The sequence below is a fragment of the Halyomorpha halys genome, unplaced genomic scaffold (genome assembly GCF_000696795.3).
Source record: "Halyomorpha halys isolate HHAL.00 unplaced genomic scaffold, Hhal_1.1 Scaffold52.1, whole genome shotgun sequence".
NCBI classification, from domain to species: Eukaryota; Metazoa; Arthropoda; class Insecta; order Hemiptera; family Pentatomidae; genus Halyomorpha; species Halyomorpha halys.
Genome location: NW_027104988.1, coordinates 772,638 through 784,252, shown reverse-complemented (window position 1 = coordinate 784,252; position 11,615 = coordinate 772,638). Strand labels below are relative to the sequence as shown.

Here is an 11,615-nt window from a genome sequence, read left to right as displayed (position 1 = left end):
TATATTTATATATTTTTTAAATCATTGTTATATTATGTTCACTAGCTATGCTGGAGCAAGATAGCTGAAGGATTAATGTAACAACAGTAGTTAATCAATTTTGGGCCAGTCCACTAAATAATTACCAGTTATTTTTCCATGTAATTCATATTGAATATAATTTAAATTGAAAAACACTATATTGGCCATCACAAAATAAGGTTGGTGGGTATTTTCACAAATATTTCATTTCACTTAATCCTAAACAAGTGGCAATGTTTGCTGTTTTATTTTGCCAGTTTTCCCATTCTCCTCAAATTATGATAATGATGTTAAAGGGATTGATTTCCTTAAAATGTAAAATTTTAAAATAAGCAACTACAAAAGTACCTTTTGTAGATTATTAAAGATAAGAATACTTATTCTAGAAATGAATCAGTCAAGTAAAAAAAAAAGTATAGCGTAGTGCACACCATGACACAACTTTCACTTAGCAGCCTACTTTAAGTTAAAATTAATGCTCACTTGTTTAAGAACAGATATTTTTATATATTCTTTATGGTAATGCTTTCCCGTACTAATTTTCCAAATGAGCCTTTCACTTGAATGATTAATAAACTCTAATTTTTTTCAGTTTTCAGAAAAGTAATGTTAATATCATTTCTCATTGTAAAAATGTAAGTCTTATTTTACAAAAGTATGACAGAAATAAAAAAAATATAACTGGTTAATTAAATTTACATTCTGTTTTATTCTTAAACTATTTATTCAATGCTAAATTATTATATAATCAATATTGAAAATACTAAGAATAATTTTATGGAGTTAGACATCTTGCAAACAGAGGGGCTCATTATAGGTATGTATAGGTTAAGTGAAATTAAAAAACTAGCTATTTATAACTATGGTGACATGAAAAATTAATAAGAGTGGCAAAATAAAAAAAATTCATTGCACATGGGCCTGCCATTTTAACAGTAAAACTTGTGTTAGAACATATCTTTTATTTATTTTTTTATTATTTTCCATTAGCTTCTATGACTTTATACATTAAATATTATGTATTTTATTATTTTTTTCTAGAATCTTTGGCTTTACAACAGTATATAACATATCTATATTAAAACTCTTTTTCCATAAATGTGTTTTCAAAAAATAGTTTTTCTCTAATCTCCTTAGGTTCATTATTAAATCCTTTTTGATAATTTATATTTATCCATTTTTCATTACTAATAAATGAATCAAAATCATAATTGTGATGGTTAATTATTTCAAATTTTTTTTCTGCTTGAAAAAAAAATTAATCAAGTATGCAAAATGTATTAGATTTACTAAGCATAATATAATCATAAAGCATATTACCATCCACATCTGAGGGTCCCATTCATTGAAAAATCCAGTAAAGGTCGGGGGTTCATATCCTTGTTTTACATATATTATTGGGATATTAGGTTCTCTTCTTGAAGGGTCTGAAAATAATGATTGAACAAGAATGTTATAATGTAATGCAAAATTTCAAACTTTTATAATGCTAACTTTAGAATTCTTAAAGTTTACAGGTAGAGAAACTAAGCAAAAAAGAGGCAAATAAGAACTATCAGCAACTAATTTTCAATTCCATAAATAGGAGGGCAGTGGAGCAGGTTGAGATATTTTAAGGCCTAGGAGTTCACATCTTAATCTATTAAAAAAAAAGGAAAGAATCCGCATCTTAAGTAAAGTTTTAGTGGATTTTTTTAAAAAAAAGTTTCTTATTATAAAATCCATAAGAACATAAAAATCGTGGATACAATTTAATTTCTATCTGATAAAATCATATTCATATCTCTTCATGAAAATACATAAGAAAACTCCAGACTAAACAAAAATTAAGAAGATAACAAGAAAGAATACAATGGAAATCCGTTCTGGTTAGAGCATACATATTTTCATCTAGTTCTGTGGTTTTACTGCACTCTTTATCACTTCATGTATCATTCAGGTGTGTGGTTGTGAAAAATATGATCTTTGAAAAGGAATACAAAAATGAGGAGAAAGTGGATTTGTTCACATTTTTCACTTAACTTTCACTCTGTATAAATCACCAGTTCAAACAATGTTTTCTCCATTATCAAAAGTAGGAAATAATCAATTTTTTTGACTGGTCATCTTTGATGCACACTTTATTGATTCTTCCAAGATGAACATTAAAAGTGATAAACGTAAATGTACATTTAGGAATTGTGAACTGTTGTTAAAAAAAAAAAAAGAATAAAAATATTGCTATCAGAGATCATCGAATGAGTTGTGTTGAAGTAACTACCAAATTTAAATGTGTAGCAGCACCATGTATTTTTTAATAGATAAATATTTAACATAAGCAGAGAAACATTTACATGTTTTACAATATTAGTCAAGTTCATCAGGTAAACTATGTTTAATAATAAATCAATAGAACAAAGATGCTGTTATAATTTATTTGATTAGTTTTTCTTATGATATTATTTGGAAATTTAGAACAACTTCAATTGATTTTGCATTTAAAATTTATTAGTATTTTTATTTAGAAAATATATAGCACAAAAAAGCCTGTACATTATTTTCTGTTAATTACATTACATTACTTCCTGTACAATAGGAAATATGAAGCATTCTATTAAAAAAGCAGAATTTTATAATTATTCATTTCCTGACTTCATGTCCTTATAAAAATGTTTACATATATTCAATATTTACTTCACGAGTGTTTAGATAAAGTCTTCTTCTTGGTTGACTTAAAAGAAGACATCATATGTATATGATTTATATATTATTCAAAAGAAATATATACCAGAATAAATATTGACAATATAAATAAAATAAATAAACCTGTTTTTAAGAATTCTAGGGCTATTTCAAATGCTTTATTTTTTTCCTCTCTGTTAGCATATTTTCCTGTCCAAATCATTAAAGTATGGAAAGCATCCAGAATAAATATATCTTCTTGTGCTAGATCACTTTGAGCAAAATCCATAATTTCCTCAACTGTAAATATGAATAAATGTACAATTAAAAATAAAAATAATAATTCTCTTTTCTTAATATTATTAAGTCAAGCCCAATTTCCAAAAAATATTAATATAGCTAATGTTAAAATTAATAAAGATAAAAAAGCCCTACAACATCCATCAGACTAACCAACAACTAATTACTTTTTTTTTCCTCTGGGCTATTTTTAAAGAACTAGGGTGTTCATGGTAAGGTAATTTTATGCTTCTGATGTAGTTTTTTAATTGGTTTCACATCTCTAATTATTATTATTTTTTTTGTTTTTGTGATATACTTTTTTTTTGTAAAATAAAGTGATCTCTTTTTATTATATAAATTTAAATTCTACAAAAGAGAGTATGAGGAAAGTTATTTTAATAACAAGAATTAGTTGGGCATAATAGTTAACAACTCAAACTTGTCCAGTTATATTTGTGAAAGCCAAGCTAAGACAGGATATTAATAGATTAATCAGATATATATTACTCTCATTTTGGGATAAGGATTGGTGACTGAGAAAAACGTTGACATACAACACAAAATATGATATACATTTGTTGAGGTACTGAGACTAGGAAAATGAATGATTTTTATCTTTGATTATGTATTTTATCTTAAAATAACTGTTATTTCTTTCAATACAACTGAATAAAACATGTATTGGATAATATATATATATTTTTATCAGCTACAATGAAACAATAATAATAAAATAAAGCTGCACAAATAACATATTTATTTATTATATTATACACAGGCAGGGCAATTCCTAACAATTATTAAATAAAACAGATCATATTATTAACCCGACATTGATATGTTTTAGTCATTTATGTGATCCAGTCAAAATTGTCTGTTTCAGTACAATTATACTTCATTATGATTAACTATTTATTTGTTGAAGGTATTGGGATTAAACCTAAAGAATCATTACTAATTATTAAAAATATTTAATACAAAATACCTTTCAAACCACCTTTCAATTTGGAGTAACAGAAAAGTCTGACTGCAGGGGCCTTAAGGGATACTATTGCTGGCCTCAAACCATTACTATAGGTTTCATTCCCAGGTAAATATTTCCAAAAATCTTTTTTTTCTTGCCCTAGAAAAAATATGATTTTTACATTAAGCAACTTAATTAAGTCATCAACAGTAAGATTCATCATTGATAATATTAATAAAATATACACCTTCAAAAAGAACTGAGAATTCTTTCACTAACGTCTGTGATAAGCCTTTTGCCATTTCTCTTTCATCTCCTGTTGAACTTTTTCCACACCATAAATAACATTCAGTTTCTGTTTTAAGTAGGTATACATGGTTCAAATTAAGAGAAATTCTTTCAAGAGGTTTCTATTGAACAAGAAATTAAAACAATTGTAAAAAAAAAGCTTCTTTTTTGTTAAAAAATTAACATGCTGTTAAATTTTTTTGAACCTGTTGTCCATATGTGTTGAATATTTGATTGCCTTTTATTTGAAGTAAATAAGTTTTAGGCAAGGTTTCTTTGTGTTCTCCGTCCATTATTACTAATTTTCCTTTGAAGGCCACCAAGAAGTGGGGAGGTTGGTTGCATTGTAATATTCGAGCTTTTACATTAGCTTTTGCAATGGGGTCTTCTTGGGATAATGTTAATTGAGTCTGAGCATTTTCTTTTGATGCAGATCCCTAATTTAAACACAATTATAAATTATTATCATTCATCTGATTTGTATTATTATTTTAAGAGATTAGTATAGCTGTATGGGAATCATCAGTTTTGGCTCATACAAAAATAGTAACTTTAATTGTATTGGTGGTATTAGAGGAAATCAAATAAGACAATTAATTATATTCTTAACTAATGAGTGTTACTAAACGTTTTATAGGCAAATAAGTTTGATATAAAAGTAATAATTAATTTAAATAAATAAAAATGATCTATTTCAATTCAGAGCATTTGTAAAAGACAAAAGTTATTTATATTAAAACACACTCCTACAGTCAATAATATTACTAAGTGGCGGATACAGTATCAATCATTTAAGCAATTTTATTATCAAGTGGAGAGTGCAATATGTTCATTGTTGGTTTCAATTAAAAAGTTTTGTAATCCTACATTGAAAAAAAAAATGTTATTATCAATAGGACCAGTAACTAAGAAAAGTAAAACAAAACTTATTTTAAACTGCTGTATTCATATTTTGAGTAGGAAAAATTATATTCAAATGGTTCTTCCAACTTGTTTTCAGGCTTAAGTTAATAAGTAAACTAGCCTTAAAGGTATTTTTACACCTAAAATGAGAGAATATTTATGTTGAAAGTAGCATTAAAAAAAAAAATTATTATTAATTAATTAATCTAAATTCCAATATTCTAGGTCTCAGAAAGTGAGAAATTTCTTCTTTCCAATCATATAAGCTATAGTATCTTAGAGAGCCAACATACAAAAAATCTAATTACCAAATTGATTTGCTATGCTCATGAGTTGGTTTTAAATCATGAGGAACACTTGGATAAAGCCAAACATTTGGTTGAAGAACGTTTATGTACCCTCTTAAATTGGTTTGAATTCTTCAAAGGATTTCTGAATTATGGGTGGTTTTTGGATCTTTAAATTTTATTTTTTTGAGAAAAAAAAAGTGTTTTAGTTGAAGAACCATGTTGCTATAATTATCTAAAATCCAGATTTATAATACAGCAGTTTCGACTCCTTTTTTTTTATCAACTCCTTGGATAAAATATAGGACATTTTGATCAAAAATCTGTGTTATTTTAGTTAAAAATTATATTTATGGGTAAAATCAGCATATTTAAACAGTTCAGCAGCAATATGGAAATTTAAGACAAAATAATAGTCACAGAGCACACACAAAAACAGTTTGTGATCCTATGGTACACAATGACATAAATATGAGAAATAAGTAAAGTAATATGTAGGAATTGAGAACAAAATATCATAAACCTAATTTAAAAAAACAAAACAACTAACATCAATATTATAAAGATTATCATTCTTACCAGCCAATAATATAATATTTCTTTATTAGAGCCATTGTATGGATATGTGTAGAGTAAATAATATATTTCTGAAGCAAACAGGATACTGTTTTTTTCTACTTCAATAAGATTCATTTTAGAGACCCTCCAAACTTTTAAATTTCCAGAGCCGTTATCTAATATTTGTTCTTTAGCAGCTAATGATGTATTACTTTCAAGAGAACTAAGATTCTGCACAGCTATTGGTTGACTTTTTGGTGATGCAGCTGCAGAAATTAAATAATTTAAATAACAAAAAAAAATACATAGGAGAAAAAAAATTATTAAAATAAATAAATCAAAATCCTCTGAAAGGAACTAAGTTTGCAGAAGAAATTGTCAGTATAATGATAGTTGGTATTAAATGAAGTGTAGTAGTCAGGTATACATAATTCACCACCATAATTTTGGATTACAAGGTTAGAATCCTACTTCTTGATAAATATAAACTTATAAACATTTTTGTGTTACTTAAACTTTTTATTTTTGTTTGTTATTAAAAAATGTATGGATTATGAGCAGTGACCAGATTTTTAATACTATTAGCAAGTCTCATTCATAATTTTTTATTATCTTATTTTATATGAATAAAGAAGCTTTTGGTTTATTTCCAGCACCATATTCATCTCTACAAACACCATTTTAACTTATGAATCTATAAAGGGAATGGTTCAAATGCTTTCCCTCAGTAAACTTTTGAAATACTTGACAGATTTACATGCTTTTTTTTTGCCATGTTGATGTTATTGCTATTTTTTTTAAACAAAAAAAAAAATCAAAGGCTTATATAAAGATAAATTTTGAGCAAAAAAATTTCATTTTCCGAAAATTTGTATTTGAATGGTGATTAAATTCTCAGCAAAAACAAAATCATTGAATTTGGACAATTATTAGCAAATGTACAGCCTATTGAACTTTTACACATATTTAAATTTTTTTTTTAGAATTTATGCATGTTCTCTTTTAACTTATTTTTTTGTTTTGTATTATGATTTGAAAACTGTACGCTGTCGAACATTTTAAATGATAATTTTAATGATAGTTAATTGTCTGAATAAATCCTTATTGGAACAATATTAGTAAAGAGAGAGTGGAACAGTTTTTTATAACAGATTTATGAAAACCGGTTAGTAAAGTGTATAGTGACATCAGATATTTTATTTGCAAATTTATGTTATATATTATTACAATATATTTTTATTGTATATTATTACCAAATAGTTTAAGTATTTATTAATATTTACCACTATAAACTAAATAGATATAATAGGCAACCAATTCAATGTGTGAATAAAATAAAATATTGTATGTTTAATTTTAATTAAATATATTAATATATAAATCAAACTTTCAATTGTATTCAATTAATTTATATACATCTCTAAATCTAGCAATAGTGAAGCATTGCTGGGTCTGTTTGTACAATATAGTAAGGAATGTACAGAGACTAAATTTTTATGCAGAAAAATAAAATCCCTAAATTATGTGAGAAGAAAAATCTAAAAATGCAGGATAAGTTTAAAAATATCTATTATGAATAAAAATTCTAAAAACAACAAAGCAAAATTATTCTTACCCATAATTATAATCTATAATCAATTGTCTTAGTAAAAAAAGGAAAATATAATTTGTGCTCTATATGAAACAAGTATTAATTACATTTAATAGTGTCATCGGAGGAAGATAAATATTTATTCAGAGGAATTAAGGTTTGAAAAACAGTAATTAAAAGAGAAATGAATATAAATGTGTTTTAATTAAAAATATTACTACTATAACTGGAATTTGAACAATTGAAGTGAAACAAAACTTTATCCATGTATTAACATTTTAATATCCACATACTATTAATAATATCTGTGCTTTACTGTTTCGAAAAGCAATATTCAAAATCCTATTCATTTTTTATGCTTAATTACTCAGGTAAAGATTATACCTTTGGGACTTGGAACAGGTTCTCTTACTTCCCAACTTGGAAAAAGTACTCTAAATTCAGCTGGTTCTCCACCGTCTACAACCCTGCTGACACGACAACTGATTGGGTAGTTCTTCTTTTTCAGAAAACCATTTGCATTTCTCATAGCTTCAACTCTCTCTTTTGATGAAGCATTTCTTCCAATCCAAACCCAGATATGGTAAGGGCCATTGTCGATGATGTACGAGTCCTAAAAATTGTAATATTAATAAGAAAGCAACAAGGGGCTGGTGATGAATGAAAGTACAGGGTCTTTCTGATTTTAGTGGCACTACATTTAAAATTAAAAAGAACCTTATTGGCTTATTATATTTTTGTAAAATAAAACAAGCCCTAGTTTTATTAAAATAGGATCTTGATTCACTTTCCTCTCTAAGTTATCACCAATTGGCTATTGGAAATATGAAATCTATTTCTGAACATTATTTTTAAGTCAACTCAACCTATGAATGTCCCTCCAATCTATCAATAAATATTTTTTCAAATTATTTTTAGACACTTTTTTTTAGCATCAACCAAACAATCTTGTCCTTTATTATCAATATGACTAACAAATTAAGTTCCAGTATACATAAACAGTAATGGTAGTAAATAAAGAGTTTTTGTGATTTTAGTCATTTTGAATAATTATCATAAAATTTAGTATTTCTTATAAAGGTCCTTATATGGAACAAGCAGAGTACTACTGGTTCTACATGGATGACATGTTTTTCCGATTGTATCACTTATAAAGCAAAAATATAGATACTTCATCACAACATACCAATCAACGATGACTGAAAGTCAAATCATTGATATAATTGTGAAATGAGTAAATAACTTTGATGACATACTTTTGGATCTAAATCCGACTGACTCAATGATCCAGTTTTTACTTCAGTAACTTTATAAATTCCATCATCATCAGAACATCTGTAAAATTTCAATTGCGATCTGGTTTCTTGTTCTACATGTTCATCAACACCATTAACTTCAGGCATCACCCTAAAAATCATAAATAAAAGTATAATTTGTATCTTTATGAATGGAATAAACAATAGGTTCAATTAAATCTGATAATTGTCCTCTGCGTGCTGGTTGAAGTTAATAAATAAGTAAAACTCCCAAATAAACATATCTTATAATCTAGTTTGAATAAAGTATTAAGTGAGATATTAAAATGATATTATTTTTTCCTAATAATTGATATTAAATAATATTTTTTAAAATAATCAAGTGGCCAGAGTTATTTTGATTAAAGATGACAGTAAAGTCTTAAGAATTACCTTTTTGCAAGTGGTCTGAGGTCGAGATAAAATCCAAGCAGTGTTTGTTCTGGGCTAGGCAGTTCCATTTCCTTTCCATCATCGACAAAAACAATAGACAGGGCATTCCTTTCATCACGGAACTGAGTCGCCACCTGTACAGACCTGAGGGGAACTATGTAAATATCGGTACAAAGAATAGTTTTTATAACTATTGGTCGTGCAGTGAGCATTTTGTTAATGCTTGAGGGAGAGATCTAAAACCCGAGGTGTGAGCATATTGCTCATGGTGCGATGGTATAGATATATATAATTTTGACTATTGTTTTTGTTGTAATGATTACTTTTAGATATTAACATTCATTTTTTTATTTGCAAGAAATAAAAATTTTTTACTGGCAATAATTCTTTGACTTATGTAAAACATTTATTTGTTCATTCATGTAAACTTGCTCATTCATCATTTCAAAATTGTACCATCCTAAACAATTTCTTGGCCTTTTCATTTGGTGTATTTATATTTGTTCTTTTATGCAATATAAATTAAAAAATTAATATCACTTAAATTATTTTAAAAGGACTAAAAACTGGGGTGTGAATAAAATGCTCACTCTTGATCAACCAAGTCTCACACGGGGCATGACTAATGCTGAGTTAAAATAAATAAGTCAACATATTAATATTATGATTTGTTTTGTAAATCTTATTGCTTTCAATTTTAAAGGTATTATTTCAAGTATTATAATTATTATGGTTAAAAATAATAAGAAAGAAGTTTGACTGTCATAATTCAATGTACTTATTATTTACTAATAATCTTAATTCAGAAGTGAGATTATTGTGCATGAAAGACCTTTGCTGCTTGTAGCTTTTCCATTGAATTTGAAGTTCTGCCAATCCACACAAAAACTACATCTTTCGTATCAATGATGAAAGCGTCTCCTGAACTGAAGTATTCCCAGGCTACAGCTGGCATCTGGGTTACGAGAGGTCTTCTTCTCCCTTTGACTCGGAACAGCCTCGGTTCAAAATTGTTATTCACAACTTTCAGCCCTGAGTCAAATCCACCTAATAGTATTCTGAAAATGAGTGGGCTAATAGATTAATAATTTAAAATGTGTGAATTTTTAAAGATTACAGCAGTATTTTATAAGTTGAACACAAAAATTAATCTTAAGTTAATCAATAAAAATATGAAACTACAAAAGCAAAGTTGGCCTAGCCCAAAAACTCTTGAAAACTTCAATATTAATTTTTTTGGTCCAAATAGTGAACTCTATTAGTGTTTTATACCTTTTGAAATCCTAATTTTCAAATATTCAACTAGATAAAAGCATATGGACTATCCAAATAATTTTTTTATAAGTAAAAATGAAATGTAATTGTAGTGTAAATGGAATTTTGAGTGTTTAGCTATTTTTGTTCATGTAGTATCATGTGTGCATTCATGGCAAGAAAACGAGGATATTTTGAAATAATTTATTTCCAGAACTAATCATATATTTTTTTTTTTTCTACCAAAAGAAATAATTTCAAAAAGTGATCCAAACCAGAGTCCAAAATTATCTGGAAAACTAAATTATTAGATCATTTATATTATCACTTCATTATAGATTTAGGCTTCCAGAAATTACTTAAAAATTATTTAGGAAAATTAACCTACTAGTATAAAATATACTACATAAAAGATTTTTTTCAGTTGTTGTACCCAATTTCTAATGTAAATAGATAAACAATTTTATATTATTCAATACACATAATGAGTTAAAAATTGATAAAGTAATTGATAAAATAATTGATAAAACAACAATGTGAATTATCAATAGAACAAACATTAATAAAAAAATAATATATTTTTGACAAAATTGATCGACAAAGCTGGGACCAGAAGTGACTCATCAATAATTAATTTAGTCATTCTAAATTAATATTATACAGTGATAATATCTGATATAATATAGTTTTTAAATTATCATTTAAAATTTACATTAAATCTATCTTTCTTTAATCAAATGGGAAATCTAGAACAATTTTAATTGATTTTTATCCAAAAATGCAGAAGTATTTTTATTTAGTAAACACGTCCACCTAAACCAATGAATTATTTACTGTTTGCCTATCAATGGAGACATAAAACAATCAATTACAAAAACCAACAAGGATTTTATGCTTTAAAAATATCTACCTTAACTAATACAACATCAACTCTACATGCCTTTGGGAGAATTTATTCAGAACAAAATATAATTTTCCAGATCTTTTAAATTAACTAAATAAAAAACAAACAAAATATAGGTATGAATGAACACAAATAGATGTAAATATAGTATAATAAAAAGGTTTACTAAATAATTCAACAACACTATCCAAATTATAGTCTCAAAACATTTATT

General features: G+C 26.4%; 1 protein-coding gene across 4 annotated transcripts in view; it reads right to left on the bottom strand.

Moving 5' to 3' along the window:
* qua (villin like protein quail) overlaps nucleotides 1–11,615 on the bottom strand; it is a 130,322-nt gene that overhangs the window by 1,735 nt on the left and 116,972 nt on the right. For 3 of the 4 annotated variants that reach the window (XM_014437515.3, XM_014437520.3, XM_014437532.3), the window contains 10 exons: nucleotides 10,076–10,301; nucleotides 9,244–9,377; nucleotides 8,812–8,962; nucleotides 7,940–8,168; nucleotides 5,986–6,230; nucleotides 4,423–4,653; nucleotides 4,176–4,338; nucleotides 3,950–4,087; nucleotides 2,827–2,982; nucleotides 1,342–1,448 (listed from right to left, as the gene is read on the bottom strand). In XM_014437515.3, coding sequence (XP_014293001.1) covers nucleotides 1,342–1,448; nucleotides 2,827–2,982; nucleotides 3,950–4,087; nucleotides 4,176–4,338; nucleotides 4,423–4,653; nucleotides 5,986–6,230; nucleotides 7,940–8,168; nucleotides 8,812–8,962; nucleotides 9,244–9,377; nucleotides 10,076–10,301 — 1,780 coding nt within the window. The remainder of the gene's footprint in view (nucleotides 1–1,341; nucleotides 1,449–2,826; nucleotides 2,983–3,949; nucleotides 4,088–4,175; nucleotides 4,339–4,422; nucleotides 4,654–5,985; nucleotides 6,231–7,939; nucleotides 8,169–8,811; nucleotides 8,963–9,243; nucleotides 9,378–10,075; nucleotides 10,302–11,615) is intronic. The other variant, XM_014437525.3, reaches the window with a different exon arrangement.